Below are 27,088 nucleotides of genomic sequence, written 5' to 3'. Positions count from 1 at the left end.
ATTTGCTGTCGGGTTTGGTTTGTTTACATAATGGTGTCCAGTAGGGACAGCCACCAGAGCATTGTAATCCTATGGTAGTCGGCAGTTCAATAATTAATTAAATGAAATAAACATTCCCTGCTTTTCTTTGACTCTTGTAGATTTGAGGTGGACATACAGTTCACGAGGAAACGCGCGTAATCTAAGTTGGGCGTCTGTGCTCGAGAGGTTATGCAACCAAATGTGGCCTCAAAGTGCACCTGGTCTGGCACAGGCGCCGTGGTGACATCACCGTCACTTAGTGGCGAATGGGAGGTATTGGTATTTAACCAGAATGCTAAACGTTTTTGGAAATGCCGCCGATCAAATGAGGTTTACGTGTAGTAGTTTCAACTCGAGCGTTGCAAAATGCGTTTGGCTAACAACAACGAATAGCAGGGCGTTCGTAGAAGAGAACGCCTCGTTCTGCCACTCGACACACGTACAGCATTGACGGTGGCGTTTCATTTGAGCGGCATGCCACAGTCGTTGGACACCTCTCCCCCTCTGCATTACGCAACGTGGCGTGTTGTTGTTGTGGTGGTGTTGTTTTTACAGCTTATTTGTTGGGGCTTTTAAAGAAAATAGTAAACGTAATTGTTTCATGTGCAGCCCCTTGTCACGCCACTCCTGGGCAATGGGGGCGTGGGGGGGGAGGTTACTTGACCATATTTCACCATGGCGGGGAGTTGGGGCTCAGGGTGGAAGCAACGCCTGTCCAGACATCACTCACCACTTGATGTTAGACATGGCTGGGGACATGGCTGGGAATCGAACTCAGGTCACCGAGTGTCCATAGCGCAGTGCGCTATAACCACGGCACCGCTGCTGACCCCCCTACTGAAATATATCACTTGTGCCCAAAATTATGAAAGCACGGCTGTATTTAAAGATAGTAAGAGTGCAATAGTGGATACACAAAGTTCACAAGGTCAATGGTACTGTTTAGGGTGTTACAAGATCAAAGGCAATAGATAATGTTTCACAGGTCAAAGATAGTTCAAAAGGTTCAAGTGTTAATACATTTTTACAGCAGAACCTGGTTATAAACAAAACATGTATACACGGGGCTAATGTTACTCTCAACTGGGCCAATAGCTGAGGAGAAATTAAGTCAGAGGTCAAACCCACCCAAGCAGAGGCATGGCAATGAGAGAGTACGCGTACATGGTGGCTGTGTTCACATCGACCAAATAATACACATGATGTCATATTACTTAGCAGCCTTCAAAAGCACGTGCACCGAATATTTAAATAACCCAAGCTCAGCCACTAATTTACCTTACGAATCATTGTCATTATACGGGAGAAAAATCGACTCAGCAGCAGCATGATTACGTTGTAAATATACACTTCAATCGACTTAACGAGCTCGTTTTAAATGCGCAGCAAAGCCAGCGTTGGGTTGTCTATGCTGCAACAGTCACAGGCGAGGTATTTTGGCAATTGTGTTTGGACAAAGATGAAGGCCAACTATTGCCGACAACTGCAGCGAAACCTGTAGCGCATGTTGCAGCAAGCAGGCCCGCCATCCAAGGCTTTCTTTCGTAACGAAGATGGCACGCTCCTCTGACCGTTCACCACGCAGCATAAGGAGGGAAGGGGTGGTTAGTGGGGAGTTTTAACGACGGCAAACTTTGTACCCGACACCAAAAGCCCTCTGTTAAGCCACCGGATTGTATCCATACATACAGCGGGCTACATGGCATTTTCATCACCGCACACTGTGTCCCAACAGGCATCGTGGCAACTGGGCAAGGTACACAAAGCACACGTATATTTATTGTTTGCTCACTATGATTTTATAACGTGAAACCTGATCTACGATGTCGATCATATTGTACTGCCACACTGAATCTCGGCGAGGGGGAGAATTAGCGGACTGTATCTGAAGCCGCGATCGCGTAAACATTACAAGAGCAAGGTCAAATCACTTTCATAGTACAATGTGGGAGGGTTAAAGGTCCGGCCCACAAATTACTTTTCTTACACCACTGCTGGCAAAAGCACATCCACTCGAGGGGATTCTAGAAAGCCCCTCTACAATGTATTTTTGGCCGATTCAATTCTGGCCATATGTCTTGAAAGTGATGGGAGTACTCACACTTTACCAAACTGTGGAGTGTTTTACCCACATTTCAGCACGGACTCAGGGCCAGCAATGGCGACATCAGCACACTCATTTGAGAAGGGAAGCACTGGGGCACTACCAGGCAGTGAATGCGATCACCACGATTTTAATCGTCCCAACGCACGTACGGTCGTGCCGAGCCCCGTTCTGGTGAACTGCGCTTATGTTGGTGGAACGGTTTAAGAGATATCATAGAAAATATCTGATGTAAATATCAAAAAAATCGGGGAAGGATGTGGTCCAGCTGACTCACTGGGGCTAATGCGTCCATTAGACGATTGAACTAACAGCGCCGTAATCCAAAGCACAAACACTCGTGAATAAGGGTTGATGATTTAAACCTGGCCACTGCTGACTGCACGAGTGAGCACCGATCAACCATGGAAATCTGTAAATTATGCGAAAAACCCCATCAGAACAGAATAGTAGGACAGGCCTAGGAAAACCGGTACGTTTTAAACAACACAGAAATATGTACAAAGCCTCTGTGCACCATGCACACAAACCATCAGCATTCCCTGAAAAAGTGTAGTGGTCCTCTGTCTTAGGTCAATGTTATAATTAATTTGAGAAAACACGACAGAAGCAGTGATACAATGATAGGACAAATGTGGACCAGTTTTGTGCTTATTAGGACTCATTGGCAAAGAATAATCACCAATGCCCATTGCTTGCAGAGTCTGCTTCTGAAAATAAAATACTGTATGTGCAGTCTCCACTTCCACGCTACGGGACCCATTAGTTTAGATAACGGCAAACAAAAATCAAATCACCGATGCCAGAAGCGTGAAAGCGGTCCAGTAGCTTAGTGCTCAGCATGTTCGCCACTAAGGTCATTGCCCACTGATTGAATTCCTGGCGCAGCCACCTGGCGCTTCAGCCACCTGGTGGATTATCAAACCGTATCATCTGCCGCTAAGACGGACATCAAATGCCCCGTGACTTAATTTGCGTGTGATGCCCGTGCAACAATCCCCTTTCAGTCACCATGACAAATCGTAATGGTAATTACTGTAAACAAATTAAAGCGACACAATTTCACAGGAAGGCAGAGAGGAAAGGTTGAACAACATTACCTGGTTGCTTGATCCGTGTTGCAGCTTATAAAGACAAAAAGCAGAAGTGGAAGATTAGGAGGTATATATGAGAGGGGTTTTAATTTTGTCAAAAAAAGAAACAACGCAACTGTTTTAATCTAGAGTGCTCATGAGTAAAAATATGGTTCATTACAATCGTTGCTTATGATGAAATCTCCATCGGAATGTCAAAAACTACCTTGCGCAAAATACCTTTGATGCAAATCTAGTAATACATCGTGGAGTGTTCATGACAGATATTACAAAAACTGCACAATGGCATTACAGACGGCAGAATATTTTCAAAGAACTTTTATGTTTTACAATAATATTTTTTGTCGTTCAAAGACACAGGAATGAAAAAAAACGTTCGCGAGAAATAGAAGGTTGTAAAGGAAACAACAGGGCCTTAGCCCGCTTCATAACTTACAGGACCGCTCCGATGGCACGAGAATGCGTTGAAAGGTCACTCGATGCGAGTGTGCATGGTGATTTTTTTCTCTCAACCATTTAAACACTACCGTGTGCTCAGCGACGGACAAGTGTAATGACCACTTGCAAGCGGAGCTAAGCGTGAAATTGGCCCATGCTCTACAAGGTGCAGAACGTGCATGCGAGCGCCGGTACTGTGAAATGAGCATCGTATAGGCACGCGACGAAAGAGCTCCGTGCTGGGTTTTTTTCTGCATTCAAAGTATATGAGCAAACAAATTTGCCTCCTTCACACATCTGTCCCTCCACTACTTAAAAAAAAAACATGGGCCACCGTTGTTTTCTGAGAGTGCATAATTTCAGCAGCATTGGTTCAATACAAGCAAACTCTGGACTAGTTTCAGCACCCATCAGCATCTCTTATCATCAGTCAAGGCTTGCTTGGACCAATGCTAGTGAACTGCCAGATGTTTGGAGACAGGGATAATCTTGTTATATATGGGTCCTAGTTTGACACGAAGCTATTTAATGCATAACGGAAAATAATCACGAGACACATTGTGGAGAATATAAGTATTGCGTTACAGTATTTATGTTCTCCACAAGGACACTCATTATACTGTGTTATCATCCAGATATGTTATGGCGTTTAAAACTACAACATTACATCAACACATGCCACTGTAATTTAAATGCTTCACTGTTAATAAGTAAAACTTTTCAATAACACGTCTGACGTGACCATGTGTTCCTATTATGATTTTGGAGTCGATTATTTAACTTCAAATACATTGCAGGAACAAACTCAGCTGGTACCAACTTCTGATGAGACTCTCTTGGAACAATAAGTTGCACCCCAAAGATGTGCCCCATGTGAACACAGTTCTACAGATCTGGTCACACACAGATGCATGCCTTACAAATTATAAGATGCAACTCCAAATTTACAATACAGAGGATAAAGTGCATCTAATTATCCAAAGACTATGTTAAGCCTTAAAGGTTAGTTCGATCAGAGTAAAGTATTTATTTCCTCATGTAAAATTGATCTCAGGGGAGCAGGAATAATATTTAATGACATTCAACATTCTAAACCCAAAGGTATCTTTACACTCATTACTTCCATTAGCATAAACACATGAATATATTAACGCTTGCACACAAATATATACATGGGCAAAAAGTATACAATACAAGAACTATCAAAACACCCAAAGGCCAAATTAAATATTTCAATTATGGACTGTTGTCGCAATTGCCATTCGCTAGCACTTATTAAAACTGACACAGCACACAAGGGAGTGGCGTGGCCACCACCACGGATGCATGGCTTATGCCAATGGTGACCTCACCATAATGATAATTATTGTTTATTCTCTGCCGGATAAAGGACCTCCCCAAAACCCTGTTGGCCATGGGCGCTGTTTTACCGGACTTCACCACGCCGGTAGGTGTGCATTAGTGAAGCGGAGGCCCAAGACTGCTTCGGATATCGCTCTTCTCTGATGTCAGCCATGGCCAGGAGCCAAACTCAGTGTGTCGGGTTCATAGCCCAGTACGCTAACCACTGCACCACCACTCCATATACGACCACATCAATACAGTAGATGCGTAGTTAAGCGAAGTGAGCCAATGGATGACCCAGGCCACATTATTATACAAGTTACCACTGGACAATTAAATAGACTGTGCATACACATATACATACTATGTATATGTGTTGAACTTCTTTCACACCGTACGTAGCCAACCGTGCTATTCAGAGAGCATTAGAACTACGGTCGACTCCGTCCGTCAACCCTTTGCATTGTACAAAAATATGTACCAATTTGTGGGAAATTCAAGAGTCTTCGGGATAGTGCAGCTCCAGCCAAGGGACTGGAATTCCCATCACTAGCTTAGGGTTGCTATTGCTCCTGACCCCATCTCTGTTCTGGCTGTGACTATTGATTCTCAAGAGTGTATACAGTATATATAATGTATATATGTGCATTTCACACTAAAGTGGAGATAATCTTCAGATGCATTTTTACGTAGATGATATATAAATCCAATGTGTATTGTATTGTTGGAAGGAGGAAACACTTTGAACTTGGTAAAGCATAAATGAAACCTCTTCTGTTACTATTGTAGTGATTGTGTTTTGTATGTATGCACAGCATCAGAGGGAAATCAGTAGGCATAATGTCCTAAGGCCCACATCTGTCTTTTTGTGTTGAGGTTAAACTTTTAACACATTTTACCAAGGCACTGTGCGTGCATCACAGCAGGACGATCGTAACCGCAACGCATGACTGAACTATTTGCAACGACCCAGGCCTGCATGGCAAATTACAAGACAGGTCTCTTACCTGCTTGAGGCTCGTGAACTTAAAGTGTGAACCATATTCATGTTAACACACGTGCATTTCTGCTGTTTATTCCCCCTCCCCTCCTTATCGGGACGGCGAACGCGAGGGGTGCTGGCATCCCTCCCGTCAAAACACTGAAGAGACGACAAAGTGGAATTGGTTACTTAAATATCGACCGAAACACTCTGTCCTGAAACTTTCGGGGGTCGGGCTGTGGAATGCCGCAGGATGGTACTCCACAGCACCGTGGGCTTACTGGGAAAATATTTGAGAAGCACTCGCTGGGCAGGGTGGGTTTTTTTTTTAAACTGTGGCGGCGATTTAAGTCCGCGTGTGAAATGCTGCTGCGATGCGCACTTCTCAGAGCTCTCACATCGAGTGGACATTTTTTTTCCAGCGAACTTTGTTTCAAAAGAGAGAAAGAAGCGAAAATGGAGGTATACACGGAATATTGAAGCGCATTTCTTTGAGTAATTATGGATTGTATTTTATATGTTTTATTTTTATTATTTTATTATTTCCCTTCTACGTGACTTTACCGAAAGAACCAAGAAGATGAAAGGAAATAATTATATATTTTTGTATAATCATCATAATAATGATTACTGTATGACTAAAGACACCCAGGTGTTCCTTACAATGCAGGTTATACAGCCGGGTGTGGTGGTACGAACATCGATTACATTTTCTGGATTATAAGATGCCCGAGAAAGTAAGACACACAGCACCTCAAACCTGCGCCCCATGTCAATCACGTGATCTAGACACACACGGCTACCACCATTATAGGACACACCCAAACCTTGGCTTTAAAGTATGGTGCTTTGTAACCTGGAGAATATGGTGGCAATTCACTACTTTGGAGGCAGGTTTTTGTAGATCAGGTTAAAATTACTCGCGTGAAAATTACACAACATTCTGAGTTGCAAAGGGGACGGAAGATGGCAGCATAGCAAGTCGACCGTCGACCTGTCTGCACGGATTTTTATTTTGCGTTGTCCCCTCGTACAAGTCGGTTTTCTCGAGGAGCTCTGGTTTCCTCCGTCAAGAAAATAAATAGACGAGTAAGGAATTGACAAAAGATATCTAGCAGGATCCTTGCATGGGTCAGCTGTCATCTCCAGCCAGCGGTGTACATCCCAAAGTCCAATGTGAATAAAGTTATCACGGACATATGTGTATGTGTGTACATACAATGGCAGGAGCAAATCTCTCATAAATAAAGAAAACAAAAAATGGCCAAAGGTGCGGCCCTCCAATTGCTATCTCACAACACTGCTGGCGGAAGTGGAGAGCCCCTCTACAGGGAATGTTGGCCTACTCTTCCCTACCGGCGAGACGTCTTGGAAGAGATGGCACGAACTCACGCTTTACCCCACTGTGCACGACATGCCGGCCGACTGACTGGGGTGGACCCGTTTATACCGGTGGGTGTACAGAGGCGGGGAGGAGGATTTAAGAAATTTGTCACAACAATCTCTGGATTGCAAGTCCAGTGCGCTGACCACCCGACGAGGGCCGACGTGCCCGTTTAGATCGTATCCCCGTAAAAATCTCGGCAAAAAAAAAAGAAAGAGAGAGATGGCATTGGAACGTGTCTTGTTAAGTTATATTCGCAAAGAAGTCGAGGCACCCAGATGGCCTGACACGCAGGCTTTGCGGAGCGCCAGCTACGCGGAGCACTTCATCTGTGTTGAATCAGGACTGGCATTCATCACTTTGTCCACGGTGTCCTGGCAGGTACTGCTGTTGAAGGTAGGAGGAAAATTCTCGTGGATGGACTTGATTGCAGCTGAAGAGCATTACGAATTGGCAGGGCATACGAACATTGGGGGAGAAGATCAAAGGGATGATAAACCGCTTCGGAAGGGTCATCTGGTTCTCATTGCTCAGCGGTTCAAATAGGAGAGCCCAGGGCAGCTTTACTTGCGTAAAAAAAATACATTCTTAGTGCGTGTAAGTTTACGTATGCACACAAATGGAATTCGTAAATGTTCACGATAACAATAGCACATATTTATTTGGGATCTTACACAAATTCATGTAATTGATGGAGCTAATTCGTTTCCAGTGTTACTTAAAAGATTTGCCAGCTGGTGCTGTGATGACAGCACTTGACAATTGGAATGCTGTGAGCTCAAATCCCACGTCTGCCTATCATTTTACTGGGTTAATAAAACAGGTACAACTTTGTGGCCAAGTCAACTGTGGTCATGCTACAGGTAAAACCTGCACTTGATACGGGGATTTCCATCATTAACGGAGACGAACACTGCCCCATTGTCTATTTGAGAAGGGGGCCAATTGGATTATTATTTATAATTTTTCATTATTCTTTATGGCATTCACATGCCTCGTCACTTTAGAGTGCACGGTTCTCTGAGACAAAGGATCGAATGCACAAGCAGCTGGGTGAAAATGAAATGCAGCGTTAGTGTAGGCTAAAGGTTCTGACATGCACACGTTTGAAATACATTGTACATGCAAGCTGTCTTCCAATGATATGCTATAACATGGAATCCCAGGCCAAGAGGTCACCACTGCCTATGTATGTTGAACGAATTTTGCACCGTACGTAGCCAACTATGCTAATCGGAGGTTATACCAATAATGCCACGACAAAGTACCCCCGCATAGCCGTGACATATTTTTGGGGCAAGTGCTGTTCGTGAGCAGCGATGAAAGCTGGCACGGCACTTGAAGGAATGTGTGGCCAGCATCATGCCAGGCCACCTTTGTCTCCCTAGTGACTACGTGTAAAAACGAAGCCAGGGGAAGCCCAGGGCCGGTTCAGATAATCGTCACTGGCATTTGCCATGAGCGGGATTCAAACTCAGGTCACCAGGTTCATAGCGCACCGCGCTAACCGTTAGACTACCGCTCTCCACTACACACTCCACATCACTTCTAGATTTGAAGCTTTCGTGACTGCAAGGATTCATATTCTTAGGTTTTTTCGGTAAAGTCACGTAGGTAAAAAATTAAAATTAATAAAAGTAAAATAAAATAAAAATAAAAAATCACGACGTTTCGGAGGCAACACAAGCGTCCGTCTTCAGGTGGAACCTACGTGACTTTACCGAAAAAACCTAAGAATATGACTCCACATCACGCCCATCTTCTCCCAGCTGTTTCATTGCTGATTCCAGACATCCAAGACCTCCTCTTAGAATATTCCACCCACCATCCGGATGGTTTTGTTTTCCCCATTGGATGCTGATCTGTGCCATACATATACAGTGTTAGAAATTAAATAGTTTTAAGCAATTAAAATTATTGTAATGTCCTCCAAGTGTGCTGGTCTCATTCCAAGCCAACACGCAATTGCAAAAAAAAAAGTCCCACGTAAAATTTGGTAGAAAAATACAACATTTAAGATTCAGAGAAACGTATGACTCGTTACACAAATATTGTCGACTGACAGCAGGTGGAGAGGGTGTATTGAATAAGACACTGGGGGGAAGCCCAAGAGAGCGTCTTATTCTGGAGTAGGTCTCTGTTTATTATGGGCTCGCGAGCACTGTAGCATCTCCAGTGTCAATCGGAAAACTTGTGGCAATGGACAAGTATGCACAGGATCCTCAGTGATAAACATTGTAAGTGATTGCACTGGGATGGGTAATTGTTTGAAAAGCAAGTCCCTTTAGGTAAACATTAAGAGGCAGTTCAAGGCACAGTCAGATCCAGGGCAGATATTACAGGAGGATGTCTGGGAATGACACACCCAGTGCAAACGTATCATTGCTCCCTCCACTCCCACGTGCTCTGATTACCACTCCCAGGTTATCATGTTATGGCAGGACTGATAATCATCAGTAATTTTATTGCTCATCATATGAACATGACCCCTGCCATATGAATGTGGAATTTCCACCGCTAGTTCTCTGCCAACGTTTGTGCACCTATTGAGAGCTTGGATCTTAAAAAAAAAAATAGGTAATTGAGATACAAATAAGCACATGCCATTTCCACTGATGAGATTGCATTCATCTCACAGTTAATTTTACATGGATGCTGATCTATAGCATCAGTTCAGATTAAAATCCAGCTTCCAATTCAAAGCAAAGCTACAATTATGGGCAAACAGAAACATATGGGTACATCACCACCGCATAATTCAGTTGTGTAAAATATGCACACATTATATTTCATTTTAACCATATACTATTTAAAAACAACATTTCTCACCAGGTAAGGCCCACTGAGCTATATAGCTCTTTCTCAAACGCGACCTGGCCATAAATGATAGCTCAACGACAGCACTGTACGTCAGCCATATGCAATACAAAAATGAACGGGTCACTGATCAACTCAAAAACATCTCCACTAAACCACGATGAATATAAAGCAATACGACTGTTCACTACTGCGGAAAGTAAAGAGGAGCATCAGTAGCTCAAAGATGCTTAGCGTGAACAGAGGAACGATTTACATTATTAATACATTAAAAACGCCTCATCGTATTTGTCATTAACACAATACATTTAACAGAGCAAAAACACATTGGTAATAGATTAAGGTCTTAGGCGATAGCCCCTTCTTCAGGGCAGTAATAGGGCCACATTTGAATAGGGGCAAAATACCGCAACATTAGCTCTGCTACATTACACACGTCTTCTGTTGCAAGATGGTGTTATTGACAATGTTGACGTGTTTTCTTTTGCACGTGTGGTGGTAACACCAAAGCCAACACAGCATTGATTTATGAATACATATCTGTCCGGTAGCATCAGAAAGGTTAATTCAGAATCCCAGGCCGTTCCAGTTTTGACAAAATTGCATTTCAGCTCGTGTTTCCATTGCCGAGAGTAACAATCACCGGTGTGCCCGTGTCTGGGCAGTGTCGTGTATTTAATCCACGACCAGCCCAGTCCTGACAGGCTAACTCAGTTCGGCATTCTTTTGCGAGTTTTTTTTTTATCAGAGACCTAACTTGCGAAAACCACATTTGCGGAAGTGACTCAAGGGGCATCCGCGAAGGACCACTCAATTTTCCACGTCCTGGCTTAAAAAAAAATAAACTGCCCACGACATGAATTACACTGGTCAACACACTTTTTCTGGCATAAGGTATTCCAACGGTTTTAATGTAATTTTGGGGTGCGGATTCCAAATCTGGCATCAGTTTTTGTCTATCACATCAGGTTTTTGAGATATCAAATATTGCATTTTCAATAAAAACTGCAGAAGAAAAACATTAAATAAATGTGGATATCTACATAAAATTATATTATAAACACACTATCCTAAAAATACAGCACCATATTTTAACACTAAAGCAGTCACTGACTCGCAACAACTTGCAATCATAAGTGACAGAGTTAATTTTGGGTAAAATCAATGAAAATGGGGTATGCCGATAGCATAAAAATGAGATGTGATAGAGCAAATCTGAGATCAGATTTGGAATCAGCACCCTGAAATTAGTCTACGACAAGTCAAAACTAAAATGTGTAGGAGGAGGCCCCTTAGAACTTATCCGTGAGTGAGCTTTCACCAAATGTGCATAACTAAATAATGAGTTCACCACCCGGCCCTGTACAGACATGCAAAAGTCATCGTGTCACAACTGAACCAGAATGAGAACAGACTGTATCCGTGAATATTAACGACACTGAGGTGGGAATGTTGGCCACACCCTCATTGTTAAGGCCCCCCGCACTGTACCGCGGTGACAAATGTGACAGGTGTCTCAGTACGTCGTGTAACGCAAACGACAAAACAAACCCAATCAAACTCAAACTTTAGATGTAGATGATCTTAGCGAGTGCCTCTCTTAGGGCAGCAATGGCAGGCAAATAATAATAAAACATTTTTGCTATATAGTTCCCTTTACGCCGGAGCATCTTTACATAACACGACATCTCAACACATTGGAAAGGGCACCCACCACAGTGGTAAGGCGGTCCCTTATGGGCACAAGGTGACCCGCACATTTGGCCCTGCAAAACCGGCATGGGTCTGTCACTAAGGGGGCAACGCTTGCCATGCATAATCCCAATTGGGTAATTCGTGGGTCATTTTGGAATTTGGAAAATTTGGGAGAAAACAACGAGGTGGCACGGTCAGAATTATGCTCAGCGGCTTAATTTATCCCCGATAGCTGTGCTCACACTGAACTAGGTATTCAATTAAAGGCTGAGCTGACATAGGAGGGGTTCAGGCGGTGTTCCAGCACCACTTGCAAATGGGTATTTTTGCTCACGGTCAAGAATCAAATCCTTGTCATTTGGAATCCTGGTACAATGCGCTCATCGCCACTCCACACATAAGCACGCACAAAGATAAACATCCTCCATACTGTGTTTATAGATTGCAAGGGGCAAGTTCCGCTTGCGGATTACATGTTGAGGGGCAGGAGCAGGCAACAAGGCGGTGGTGTGACCAGGACCATATTCAAACACAGGTACACACACACACTCTCTAAATTCAACCATCCACCAACCTATCATTTTGTGGCCCCAGTATTTAAATACATTTTTTTAAAAGCGTGCTGGTTAACACACTGCATTATGAATCCAGTGAGCCGAGTTCATCTGGACCCAGCCACATTTATCAACGCGATACGTATGTACGTATAACAGAGGAGACAGCATGTTGACCGTGTTCTTTTCTATTTGACTTATGTGTCTCTCTCAATAAATAATACGAGCTTTATTTAAAGCATATTTGAAGAGAGTGCATACGGTGTACTTTTAACATCTGATGAATGTTGACTTTGATCTCCAGCCGATTCTGCCTGAGTAACAATGCATTTTTGCTGGGCCATGTACAAGCCATACTGGTCATGGAATAGAAATGTTTGTACTCACACAATAGCGCATTCTTCACGATTCTAACAACTGCTCACATGGATCTGCGATTTATCCCAGATGGTGAGCAGCATGGCTCACAACCACACATTTATGCGTTCACATCTCAGTCAGGGTCAACGTATCATCATCATGTATTCAGGGTTGGCTAAATGAGTACCGCCTTGTGATCCTTCGCCACGTAGCGGGAAGTAAGCGATGATTGTCCATTGGCAATCCCATCCCCCACCATAGGAATGTGGAATTTACACCATCCCCTTAGCACCAACCGACAGATAAGCACATAATACAGGGTCTTTTTGGGTTAGATCGCGTAAATATGTGTCGTTAAACCCGCCCCCACCCGACACAGCCAATTAGTAAGGTTTGTCACGTAAACAGAACATGCCAGTTCGTCACTAATTCATTAATCCTCCCGCACTTCGCTCAAGGGCTCACAAGTGACGTCATCACATCTACCCTCTATTTAAGGAACGAAACAGGAGGATTTCTCCACAAATCTGGCTGTCGCCTGATGATGCTGGTTGTAATTACTGGTGAAACGTACTCTGATTGTAAATGTTGTGGCTTTGCTCTCCAACACACCGGTGTGCTGTACTAGTAACGAATTGCCATGTTCTGTTTACGTTGCAAATCTGACTAATTGGCTGCGTCGGGTGGTGGCGGGTTTAACGACACTTTTATATATTTACGCGATCTAACCTAAAAAAAAACTGTATTATGGATGATATTGTTTGCGGAAGCCTACGTGTTTAAATTACTGCATCATAAGCGAAAACATTTCTCCAGCAAATATTTAAAGGTCATGACGATATTTACGGTTATTTCAAAAAAATTGTAATAAACATGTGAAAAATAAATTTGGAATTTCAATACAGCTGTCATAGTGAGAGTTAATGCAACACAGCTTAATTGTTGGCAAATTGTGCGATGTTTACATCGTTTTGTAAAGTAGATCAGTTATGGGCACCAGCATGAATGCCGTAATGAACGAGCAATCCAAACTTCTGCGTGATGGAAATTAAACAGTTTCAAATGCAGTGTATACAAGTTAATTGTGTTCAAAATAATCCATTTACTTTGGAAACGGGCAAATCGATTTTGAAGGAATGTCCTTGTGTAATAGCAGTGATAAATACAAATATACTTTGCTCTTATGTTGCACACGAAGAAAAAGCCTGTGTGCAGGTCGGGGCTTTCCAACAGCGAGACTACAACAGCCAGTGTTGTACGAATCCTCGCTCAATTTAAACAGCAGTGGTGCCGATGTCAATCGGCTGCCTTGAGCCAGTGACGGGCAATCCACATCCCGACGGCAGGAGCCAGTCTCTCCAGAGAAAATCCTCACCCAGCTCTTGAATTGCCCAGCTCTTGATTTTCCCCACAAAGGTGGTATTGATTGTATTCAGCGAGGAGATATCACGGTTTTGTGTCAATTCCAGACCAGGATTAACACTTCCAACCTTCTGACCGGGAGTCAACATAACCACAGTGCCAAAAGGCCAGTTTAAAGCACATAATCGAAAGCCATTAGCAGCATTGCTGTATTTCCTTTAATTCCTTTGTTGAGTTGATACAATTACTATTATTTTGTGGGAAGACAGGAATGGTAATCCTACGGATCATCTGGCTCCTGCTACAGGAATGTGGATAATAATAATTCAGAGCAGCCGATAGATACGAGTGTGGAACTACAAATTGTTCGATGGGAGAGACATCGAATTTATTATGAGATGTGCGACAAGCGCGCGTTGCGAGACGCGTTGAGTGTCCGTTTGGAACTCTCCTGTGCAGTGGAAAACCAGGGCTCGAGAATGGCTCGAGGAAGGTTTCATGAATCTGTTTCTGAACTCTTTTTTATTCCATAACATACTCCAGGGAGCACTTTTTAACACACCCTCTTTCTGAGAAACGCTCATTGCATGGTAGACAATAGGGCATTTTTTTATTGTCAGAGCAGGACACTAACTTTAGTTTCAAAACCAAACTTAACGTAATTTGCGGGCGTTTTTTTGTGCAATAACTTGCTGACCCTCACCGACTGGACATTTGTTGTAAAAAAAATCTTTATACCTCATCGGATTCCTCGAAGCTGAATAAAGATTCTGATTCTAAGAGGGCTGACACCATCAACTCACTTGAGAATCTTTGAATCACGGGTGGCTGGATTTGACCCCAGATTCTCAGTGGTGACGGTTGAGTGTCCTGACCCCTGACTCCTGAGGCACTTAGCTACCCCTTTCATACTGCTTTAAAAATGTTGTTTTAGGTTTAGTTATGGGCATTTTGTCTGTGATGTCGATGCATAATGACAAATTAACCACTGGTCTTTCAGATGCATTTTCAGAAAAGCTGAAGTGTTTTGTTGTTGTTGTTGATGTTAGGTCATTGGATCGCGATGAAATGACAGTGAATTATTGCAGAGGCCTTCATCCTGCAGTGGTCCTTGATTGTGCCTGATGATGATTATAACGTTTTAGCAATTTTCTGTATAGCTTACCAGCTCGGATGCAGCAATCTAACCGTGTATCCGGTGCAAACAGGCTCATCAGGTGCAGAGTGATCACTACACATTCCAGCAGCCCAGTAGAGTCAATCATACCGCTAAAATAATCTGTACATGTATCCTGACAGGCTGCATTGTTATGGAATAAAGAAAAGAGGCTTCACGATAAGACTCACTTTACTTTGCCAAGACAATGTTCGCGATGGATTCTCAACACACACAGTGTATGCAGATAACCTTGTATTGGATTTGTTATGTCAGCACAATTTTGAACAACGAAAAACATCTGTCAACCAAAACCCAAACAAATATTTGTTTTCACGTGGAAGGCTAAATGCTCCTCCATGAACAATGCATAGACACAATGCAGCCACAGATCCTTGCTCCAGATTTGCCACACGGTAGATACCAGAGAAATGCCCAGTCAGAAAGCTCTGTCTTTCGTCAATACTCATCTTATGGAAAAACTGTTCCAGGTCATGGGAATGTGGAATCTTCACCACCCCCACCCCACCCCTCAACTGGCTCACTGAGAGAGACAGATGTCACTTTCATTACACAGTCAAGCAGGGAGACACGTTGGCTGTTGACTCTTCTGACTTTACCCAGGTCAGCCTCACACAGACTGCAGACTTTTTTTTATTAGGGATGTCTGGCTAATTCTGTAACTCGAGTATGTTGGCTGTATGTGAGGAAAACATACTCCATACTGCCTTCCCCACCGACAATGGTAGAATTCTGTTAATTCCACAATTCTATGCTTTATTGTAAGTGAAGTACCGGTGAGGACGCTTGACACCGAGGTTGAGGCACACGTGTCTTTATTTTACAAGTCGTCACGACAGGACAGCACTAGAGGGGGTATCGGCCCCCTCACCCGTATAGCTGGGGATACACCGCTAGCTATCCCTGACCTACCCCCGAGTCCTCCACTAACGGGCTAGGGGAGGCTGTCTGGCCCGACACTGGTGAGTCGGGCTACGGTACCCGGAGTCCCAGAGTGCTGACTCTGGTTCACGGGACCACGCCGCTGGCTCGGTCCTGCGCGGCCCTGACAAGGGCGGCGTCTCAGGGGAGTCCAGGGCTCTAGCTACCCGGGTCTTCAATCTTCCCTCCTTCGTTCTAATACTGAGCCCCGAGCTCTCTCTGTCATCCCCTTTTATACCCCCTCCAGGATCACAACCCCGGGCAGCCCCCAGGCTGCCCGATGCGGACGTCGTTGCGGGCACCCCCCCCCCGTTTACTCCCGGAGCTCCGCCCACTGTGTTTGTTCGCCGTTTGATCCTATGTACAAACAGCCCCTCCATAACAGCCCTACATAAGTATTGCGATTCCAATTTAAGAATCAGAAAAAATGTCCTCGCTCTACTCGGCACTAATATACCAAAAATAGAATATTCAATGCTTATAAGGCGAAATCAACCACCAAGGGAAATAAGTTTCCACCCAAATGCCTATTTAAGGAGCGACACACGTTAACTTTACTTGATTTTGCTATTGTTCTATTGACAACACAATACCCCCTATGAATGCAGGGCGTATGCCGTGTTTGACGAATGACCCCCGATTTTACATCAGAGAGAGAGGGTTTGTTTAAGAACATGCGTCAAAGATTCATCTCTATCCCCCAGCTGGTCTATTTTTTAGCCTTGTGTGCTTGTTTGCTCTACAGCCCTGAGAGCTGGGCTCAAGTGAAATACACAATGGCTTGTCCGAGATCACTAAACTCGCTACACATGAGAATTTGGTTGAGATGAGAGCCCCAAAATTCCAACCTATGATCTCAGCAATGCTGGCTCAGCACTCTGATCAGAGGCTCATGCATCACCTAGGAACACCCTTCCAACAGACGTGGTGACCCAGGGCTTGAACCTAGGAATGCATGGGTTTTCAGTCCAGTACCCCGATGCAGTCTTAACTGACCCTAATCCACAACAGCCACCTCCGTAAAAAAACACACAGACACAGACAACTGAAATTCTATGCCGCTCAAGTCAACATCATTCCTACGCCATTATGCTGGTTCACGTGGGGCGGTAACAGTCAGCAGTGAAAAACACATCTAAAAATATACAATCTCTACCATCAGCTGTCTGCCGTGCACCACGAGGGGCCCCCATGTGCCATCGTTGTAAAGCGATCACCTCTGTTCTCGTAAGACGCCCGCCCCCCTGCCCTTTTGTTTCGGGAGCGATCTGGAACTGCGTGCCGCGAGCCGGTGCCGAGGTGTCTCTGAATTCACGGAAGTTGCCTCGATTCAAGCCCCACAATAAACGGTGGCACCCGACCGTGGTCTTAGGGGGGGGGGGACGGAGGAGGAATAAAACATTGGAAGCGGCACGGACGACGCCCAGTGACTGCTTCGGCACTTGGGGTGTGTTGACATGCGCGTGTTTGTTTTGCCAAGAGGGGGCTTACCTTGGTCCACTATTATGATCAGAGGCACATCCCAGACAAGAGCAGTGAAAATGGGAAAAGGTGGAGAAGAGATCGGGGGAGGTGGGGGTAGGTAGGGAGGGAAAAGGAGAGATATACAAGGATGTGTAGGAAATGCGAGAGGGAGAAGAGGAGGAAGAGGAGGAGAAGCAGCAGCAGTCAGAAAAAATGCATGACTTATATGACACGAGAGCTAGACGCAGACAGCGAAACTCGTTTATGGTAAAACTTCAAAACCTCCTGCCTCGAGTGCCTCTTCGCAAACAGGTGGCGCGCACAAAGGGGGAGAGAGACAGTTCAAACACGAGGGAAAAGAGCATCATTCCAGGATTTGGCGGTCGCCGTAGGCAGCGGGACCGTCGTCCAAAGAGCAATGAGGCTCACGCTGCATTACGGTGGAGGACCCGCACTCGCGAAGAGCACATCGAGCGCACACGCATTGCACGCGGAACACCTTCAAGGTATCTCAACAAGCCGATGCACATCCCAATTGACACCGAGAGTGATAGCGAGTCATTAAGAGATGTTTGTTGTGGAGGCTTGCACGACTGCACGTGGTTCCAGGTAGGTGCTGCACTTCGAAAACCGGCAACTCGAATTCCATTCCCGCTCATGGCCAACACTGGTGGCAATGAACTGAACCGGTCCTGCGCCCACCCCTTGGTTGACTCAGCCTCAAATGAGTAGCTGGTGTTGTGTGTAAATGTTGCCACTTGGGAGACAAAAGCAGTCATGCGTGGTGCTAGCCACCCCACTAACTTGTGTGCCGTGCTGGCCTTCACAGGTGCTTCCTAGCACTGCTAGCCCCAAAAGTCGAAGGCTATGAGTTGAACCTTTGTCTTGTAGGTGCTCCCTAACAGCACTTGCTGATGCAATCTGCAATGCGTGTATACACGCGGTATAAACGTAGGGAACAGGAGTGGAATACTGTCAATCTTGGCAACATGGACTCGATTCCAGGCCATGTACATCAGTGGAACATAGCATTGGAACCTGACTAAAGGTTAGGGTTGACATATCTTGAAATGTGAATCTAGTACAGTATTAAAACATTTTTAAAAGGCATCTGGGCCTGGTGCTGGCCACACTGCCCTGCCGTGTATTTATAAATGCCAGCTTTAGTGGGTGCTTGCTATCTTCTACACTGTGGTCTCATTTTTTAAAATAAACGGGTGAATCCTCAGTGTGTATTTGTGTCTCTCTGCCTCCCTCTGTTTCTCAATGCAACGTTCAACTCATTCATACGAGCATGCTTGCAGAGAAGCCTGGTTTAGACAGCTGGACCGTTAATCCTGCTTAAATTGGCACCGTTCTAGCATCATTACATAACAGCACTTACAAAAGGCACTGGCCAGAAGCCATTATCATTACATACAGTAGTATGTAAAACCTTAAAAAGTAGAGTTGGTCTTGTGTACTTACTTTTGGCTCTTAGCCTCAGCTATTCAGTGGGACCTTGAGTTAAAAGCCCATCAAAGAATCGAAGATGTTTCTCTCGTGCTACACGGGAGTCACGAAACAAACTCTCTCCACGGTTCCTGTCAGCATATGCTAGGTGTGGGCCCAGTGACAGAGAGAGCCCGGTTAGCCACATTAGACCATCGCGGCAAGTGCTGTTGGCAAGCATCTATCTACGGCTGACGTAGCACAACCCAGATCCCTTCGTCTTCCCAGTGCTGACCACAGCGTCGTCAGCACACGGCTTAGGCCGAGCCAACCTTGGAGATGCTCGTACAAAGGATCGGAAACAACGTAGCATCGGGTTTGTGCGTCGAGTTAAATATTTGAACTTAAAACATGAAGATCGATTGCTATGCCACTGCTTTTTACGGTATCTCAATGGGTGCTCACTAACAGCACTAACAGCGTGTGCGTGTGCTGGCCACGCCACACACTCGTGCGCCTTGCTGGCATTTCATCGGCGCTAACTAAAACCATTTGCCGTCAGCAGTGTACATGACTACACTGGGACAGATCTGTGTATTTGTAGCCACATTTGTGTGTATTCCACCTCCCTATGAAAATACCTTGGTTTGGCATGTAAAAAGAGATCAGCATTTTATAGTAGGCCAATTCCTCGTTTCACGCGGTAGATGCGTTCCTGAAAATTGCCGCGTAAAAAAATGAATGACTGTACGTATATACATTACAGGGCATTAAAATATAAAAAACAATGCAAATTTGAATCACATTTGCACTATAAATCAGCCTGCAGATTTTCACTGCAGAGATTAAAAAAGCTCAGATGAAGGGATACCACGTATGGTATTATTCCACGTACTGTATCACACCGCTCAGCTGTGTAGTTCATTGCCGTCTTCTGAGAAACAGCGTTATAACGGTGCGCATTCCGCATTATGGCGGGCGCGTTCCTCATTGTGCGAAAAGTGTTCCCTCACGAAAAAAACCCATCGTTATAGCGAAAAAGCATCGTGTGAACACGTGTTAAGCGAATACTTACCTGTACGGACAATTTGAAAATGACCCATAACCATTGATGTTGAGGAACAGACTAAAAATAACAAAAATGTGTTGGAATGTTGACTTTCTTGAACGCACGTGCCCTCATACAAATGATTTGACTGGTTGGTGCACACATCACATGTTAGATCTCACACGGTGACGGCCAAAATAAAAATGTGGGCAGGAATGCACGGACAGAATGTTCTTGTAAGACGGCATGCCTGCGAGAACGGAGCATAGATACATGCTGTAGATGTGATGTAAATGTTTAGGTACAGGTTTGATTTGCAAAAACAAATGTGTAGTTTTAAATTTCGATTCAAAGCTTTCGTGACTGCAGGGATTCATCTTCTTGGTTCTTTCGGTAAAGTCACGTAGAAGGGAAATAATAAAATAATAAAAATAAAACATAATAAAATACAATTCTCACGACGTTTCGGCCACAACGCAAGCAGCCGTCCTCAGGTGAAGAACAGGTCTGTCGGAAAGACAGCGTCTCATTCAGCCTACGGTATAATCCCAGGTTGGATATATTTACAGTATGGAAGTTGATGTATGACATTCGCTACAAATAATAAATATTTGGTTTTATTTGGGGCAAGATGGTTGTGATGTGTGTCATGTATATTTTTAACTATTTCCTTATTTTGTAAGGCAGGAGCGAAAAGCAATAGTTTTGAAATGTGTTATCGTTGTATGCTAAGTTTGTTTTTACTATAACCCTCCACACCTGAAGGCAGACCCAATCATATCACGTTGTCACATCATGGGACAAACAGGCGGGGTTATATTTTGACTTAAAACTTTTGTGACTGCAGGAGTTAATATTATTGGTTCTTTCGGTAAAGTCACGTAAATAGAAGAAAAACATAACATGATATAAAAAATATAAATAATAAAATATAATTGCAAATTTCAATAATAAAAGTAAAATAAAAATAATAAAAGCAAAAAACCCCACAATAGAAATTGTTAAATAAAATTCCAAATACATTGAAAATAATAAAAGCTAAAAACCCATTTATTTGTATTAAATTTTACTATTAAATTTTTATTGTGGGTTTTTTGCTTTTATTATTTAAAATTTTGTATTTAATTTTTTTCATTTTTTTTTACGTGACTTTACCGAAAGAACCAAGAATAGGAGTGGTTATGTTGACTTTACCGAAAGAACCAAGAATAGGAGGGGTTATGTTGAAAAGCAAGCAAAAATGTCCTACAATTTTATACATTTCGCTGCACATTGATTACATCGAGCGTCATCAGGTGTGAACCACAGCCCAGCCCTTCCATGAAATAGCTTCCTGATCCGGGTCCTTAAGGTAGGTGCCATGACATCACAGGGACAATCGTACAAGTGAACTGGTTGGATGAGAGTTGGTTGCGTGGCAGGTTAGAGTAGTGGAATAAGGTGAATACGTTTAATGAAAGCTGAACATCACTTTCACCCCTGTACAAGTCCTATTACAATGACTTTAATGCCGTAGCAGCTGATTGCAATGTGACTCTTATGTTTTACCGTAATTAGATCAATCAATGTTTATTTGTTGCACGGAAAGTCCCATTTAGTCAGTTATCCAGCAATGGTCAATGGCATTCCCAGTGCAATTTTACATTCATAATTAAAACTCAATAATTTGCGTAACTTTGTAATATTTCCATTTGTGTTGCAGAAAATTGCTTCGCGAGGTCATAAAATACTGGATACCATGGTGACCGATCATGTACAAATGTAAATCTCTCAGCTGGAAAATAGTGAATCACAGCTCTCTTGCAAAGTAGGTACAAACATGAGATCACAATCTGGCTGGAATGGTGCTTGTGGTTATGACTCACAGACAACATATCTATAAAGTTAAAATCCCAGTCGGGATTCTACTTAGCCCATCATTATTGGGGGGGGGGGGGGGGGGGTGACATCGAATGAGTACAACTATGTGGGAAGCCACAGTGGAAACCCTGTGTGGGAGGACTGAGCCTCTCAACAAGTGGTCACGGGAGGATTTCACCACCGGTCTGAAGGCCACCAATTGGGAGGTTAAATGACCTCCCCCATTCGCTCATCTGAGCGGGGACTCTGCATTGACTCGATAAGCAGACTGCGACGCTCTCTCTGTCCGGACTCGATAAGCAGACCGCGGTGCAGTCGAAACGTGCATTTCCTTTACCATCGGGCGGCAATTGCTCACTCGTAAAAAGGTGAACCTGTGAACCGGATACGATGATTAATGGTATCAACAGCAGGGCCGTTGTGGAGGGTGGAGGGCGGAGCGATTGGCTAGTTCTACAGATGTTGCTTGGAAACGCAGATAAATAAACACACCGCACATGCCGCTTTTACAGCTCTTGATACAAAGTGCAGTGGGAAATGAGTCCTTTGGTGGCGCAACACATCCAATGGAAATTGTTTTCCCTTTAACGCGCATCGCACTCTGGGGGAGGAGGTGGGGGCTCACAGGAGCAACGCTTAGGACAAGTTCAGTAGTGGCACAGGTGTCGGGCAACGAGTCCTATTGAATGTGTATTATTCATGCGGTGACTTGGACGTATGCCCGGACGCCACTCGTGGGGTTGTGCGAGACGCTGCCACACTTTACAGTACGGAAGCACATCCAGTGCCGCCGTGGCTATAAAAAAGCCATCGAAGTAATTTTAAATGAGTGTATTTTCATAACGTGCACTACACTACAACACGTGCAGTGTATAATATAAGCAGGCAGACGCGCGTTTTTTTAGATCATACCTGCTTGCAGAATTTGGATTAAACCCGCTATAGTAAAATATACTGCATGTACTAGCCCAGGGGTCGGCAACCTACGGCTCCGGAGCCGCATGCGGCTCTTTACAGGCTGCTTCTTGACGATGAGTACGTATGTACTCAGATGCATTGCGGCTCTTGAAATACTGAATTTTGTACCGAATTGGAAAGAAATGGCTCTTCTTGTTATTTTGGTTGCCGACCCCTGTACTAGACGATTAGCATCAGCAGCAGTAATTCCACATATACTATAGAAACACTGGCTCGTTCGGATGTCTTAGAATGATGGAAACATCCAAAAAGAGTGCCTTTAGAGTATTGGCATAAAGAATATGTTCACATATCCTCTAGAAAAAAAAAGCATTCCATTCCACGCACACACATGATTCAATTAACAATTGTTGTGTAAGCGATTAACTGCGCTGTCGTCATAAAATTACATTAAATATTGTTACTTGTAGTTCTAATATAAACACAGTATATTTCGAGCTTACTGTGTGATGCCCATACAGGTTATGCATTCACAAGTATGCATATAGGGCACATATTGCATCTGTTACATATACGTCTGCGGTTTACACTTACATAACCACGAGTGTGTGTTAATGAAGTACTGCGTATCGATAATCTCGTGCGAAGGAGCTCGATGGGACAAGTTCATCACGATGATGCGAGGGATGGGAATGGTTTTTGGGGGTATGGTACGCCTTCACCTACCAGTGGATAGATCATGGCTGACGGTATACACAACATTATGGGTGTGGAGAAAGCGACAATGCAGAATTCCACAATCTATTAACTGACGGTTGCCATTCAAGCAATGAAACACGAGTGGGGAATGAACGATCACACAGCGTCACAGTTGGACTGACAGTGTCCAACAACAGACTTGCAAGGAAACTTCATGCCGGGTTTTACGTTTCATTTTCCGGTATAGTATCCAGGTTGCACCCCATTATTGAGCTCCATTCACTCCCAGGCTAAGTTAAACTAACAGCCACCAATCCTCGTTGCTCACATGCCCGGCGCATGGCATTTTTTTCGAATACCAAAATTGCAGAATAGTTTGCGTTCAGGGATTAACGTATGCACGTTGAACTTCTACCACTCCGTACGTAGCCAACCGTGCTAACCGGAGGTACGGATGCAACGATGCACCGATTGATTGACGATTCATCAATTTAATGTGGATTCTCAAGCTATGTGGTACATGCATCACATTCCCAGCGTAATAATCGATGTGTTTTTTCTTTCTTTACGATTTGTATATGTTTGATGCCGCTGGTGCAAGCAACAAGTGGCCGCTTCATTCGCCACAATGTAAATAAATAATCCCTCGTGACCCTGAATCGCAACAACTCAGTGGCCGCTGGAGGGGAGATTTGTTACGTATATAGCCAACCGTGATAATCGGAGGTTCGCATATCCTCTGGCAAAATATAGCAGATGTTAGCCAGTGTGTATCAGGGCCAGCTGGGTACATGAGAGAGGGCCAATGTGGCTAAAACAACATCCACTGTGTATCCCTCGTTGCTGATGCTTATACAATGGCATTGCCCCCCCCCCCTCATCATGAGACCGAGTCACGATAAGGAAGGCCCTGGCGAGGTTTAGATACCAACTGAACCAGGTGTTTTGTGCATTCCTAAGGATTGAACCTGTGACTGCTGAGGTCATCCACGCAGTGCACATACCAAGACATCAAAAAGACAAAGATCCCCCGTATAGACTTAATATCATGTTGGGGCAAGTGCTGTTCAAGAGCACCTATGTAGGCCGACAGACCCAATCTCTCCCATAATCGTTCACAGGAAAACACACACATTTAATTATTATTGTTATTATTTTTGCCACAGCTGAGTAATATCTTAAAAGTTTGCCTAAAGTGCTCCGTGGTGCACCTGATGCGTGCAGTCATGGGGTGAAGAAAGGGTGCTCTGGTGCGCTGGCAGCTTAAAGACCATCACGATTTGTAAACGAGGCCGTGTTGCTAAAGAGGGGTGCACAGATTAGATGTACCCACTCATTTAGATGCAGCGCGTGTAAGGAAACATGCGTAGATTCCCCCCACATTAGGATAATGACATTTGGGAATTCTACGTCTAATTAATGATCGCTAATTATTGAATTATGTGACTACAACAATATTGCAATCGCTGGAAATGTATTCACAAGGGGATGCGATGATGTCCATACGCACAATGCCTTGCAAGTGCATGATAATGCATAGCTTAAAATAACTCATATTTAACGTTTGCATATTAACAAACCGTGGGCACACGTTTTATCAGCTCACATGCGTGTCCATCAACTCGCACAGAATGTCTGCTCTGCTTACGTTGTGTGTAAACTCAAACGGTCCTTTCGATACACAGACGGCAGGGCTGCGCGCACGATGGGTTGGGTAAAGGAATGGTTAACTTTGGGCTCCACCGTGTTCCTGTATTATGAGTCCCCATCGTTAACAACACAAACATATTTGTTTTACCCGGTTCACTGCCCCTGTTCACGTCAACCACGCACGTTTGACATTCATGCATGGGCACGCGTACACCGCACACCATCCAACGACGGAGACACGGGGGGGGGTGCTTCTTCAGGGTTATCAATATTGGTTAGGGCTGGCAGAGCCAAGAGGCACGGGGCGGAACCAGCCAAGCGAGCAACACGGGCACAGTGACAACACCGACACGAGGGCGCACAGAATGCTCATTTTGATTATCCTTATCGTACGAACAAATTACCGTTTAAATATTCAAGCTTAATTGCCGTTGTTTATTTTATACGAGCTTGATCGCCGCACGAAATTGTTGTTGCCGTAATAAACGTTAAACATTTCATTTTAGGCGGCGCAATTCCCATCGATGTTTTTTGTTATCAATAAAGCATTCTGAACAAACATGCAGAGACGCTGGGATTGCCACCTGTGTCCTGGTTTTCCCCGTGATCGTCCTCTTCTTGAGGTCGCCACCGTCCTGGGAAACCTGCGTTGTTGGTCTTTCCCGGACATAAAAAAAAATCCTCGTGGATTTTTTTTTGGTCGGCTGTACGAGATTATACAGCACTCAAGACAACGCATTTCTGGTACTGCGACAGATTTCCATTACCATTATACATCCCGGCTTGTTTGTACGTTAACATCTCAGAGGTGGCAACCCTAGCAGACAGGCACCACACACACACACACCTGCGCGCACCACAACAACAACGACGACACTTAGCTTGCAGATCACCGAGGGTTGTTCATAAGTCGGGAAAGCCATGCGGGACTCAGCAGGCACCAGGTTACGTCGCGAACAAGCAACACAGACGCCGTGCTACCGGCCGGCCGGGCTGTCAGCGCCAGCGGCGGCGGCGGTGATAGCCAGACACGGCGAGCCTGGCCACCACCACCACCGCCGCCACTGCCACGGAAGCCACGTCCTTACCCAGCTCCTCCATCTCGGCCGTCATGGACTTGGAGCGCTGCGAGAGGGCCGTGGCCGGGGCCCTTTTCGGCGGCGGCGGCGGCGCTGCGGAGAAGAGAGAGTTAGCGTCGGACGTCTTGCGGCCGCGCAGTTTCCGCAGCGCCGACGAGATGGTGAGACCCCGCGTCGTGCGCTGATCCTTGCTGTGGTAGAACTTAATGTCGTCGAAATCCGCCGATGGAGAGTGGAGGCCCGGCACACCACCGGTGCCCCGCGAGAGGCTGGCCGGCGTGGAGGGCATCCCGTCCGAGTGCCTGCTGTTGTTCAGGGTGATCATGCTGGAAACTTTCTTCATGTTTGCCCCGCCACTGAGATTCAGGGGGGGGGAGGTGAGAGTTTGGGGACCACTCGTTCGCGAGGTGAAGGCGACCTCTGTGGTTTTGTTGAGATGTCGCTTCTTGATGTTGCCGCCCGTGAGAGGCGGTTACTTATCGAGAGAGCCTCTCGGTCTCCCTGGCAGGAGACGCGTCGCCGTCGGTTTTCTCTCGGAGATTAAAAGTAATCGAATGGCCGGACTAGTTGCAGCCGAGCACTGAAGTCCCAAACAGAGCCGTGCCGACTGTTGAAGCACAGGATGCAGCCACGGAGTAAGCCCCTCCTTGTACGAGACAGCACGAAGGTTGTCTTCGAAGAGGTCA

General features: G+C 44.8%; 1 protein-coding gene across 4 annotated transcripts in view; it reads right to left on the bottom strand.

The window, feature by feature from the left end:
* The window catches only part of LOC133351440 (SH3 and multiple ankyrin repeat domains protein 3-like), a 631,852-nt gene that overhangs the window by 31,089 nt on the left and 573,675 nt on the right, over positions 1–27,088 (bottom strand). For 2 of the 4 annotated variants that reach the window (XM_061566655.1, XM_061566654.1), the window contains 2 exons: positions 26,412–26,495; positions 3,226–3,249 (listed from right to left, as the gene is read on the bottom strand). The exons of 1 other annotated variant lie outside the window; for it this stretch is intronic. In XM_061566655.1, the coding sequence (XP_061422639.1) occupies positions 3,226–3,249; positions 26,412–26,495 (108 nt within the window). The remainder of the gene's footprint in view (positions 1–3,225; positions 3,250–26,411; positions 26,496–27,088) is intronic. One more of the 4 variants, XM_061566656.1, reaches the window with a different exon arrangement.

This window comes from Lethenteron reissneri, chromosome 37 (genome assembly GCF_015708825.2).
Source record: "Lethenteron reissneri isolate LAM-NWPU_2019-01 chromosome 37, ASM1570882v1, whole genome shotgun sequence".
Classification (NCBI taxonomy): domain Eukaryota; kingdom Metazoa; phylum Chordata; class Hyperoartia; order Petromyzontiformes; family Petromyzontidae; genus Lethenteron; species Lethenteron reissneri.
This window is presented reverse-complemented; position numbering and strand designations above follow the sequence as displayed.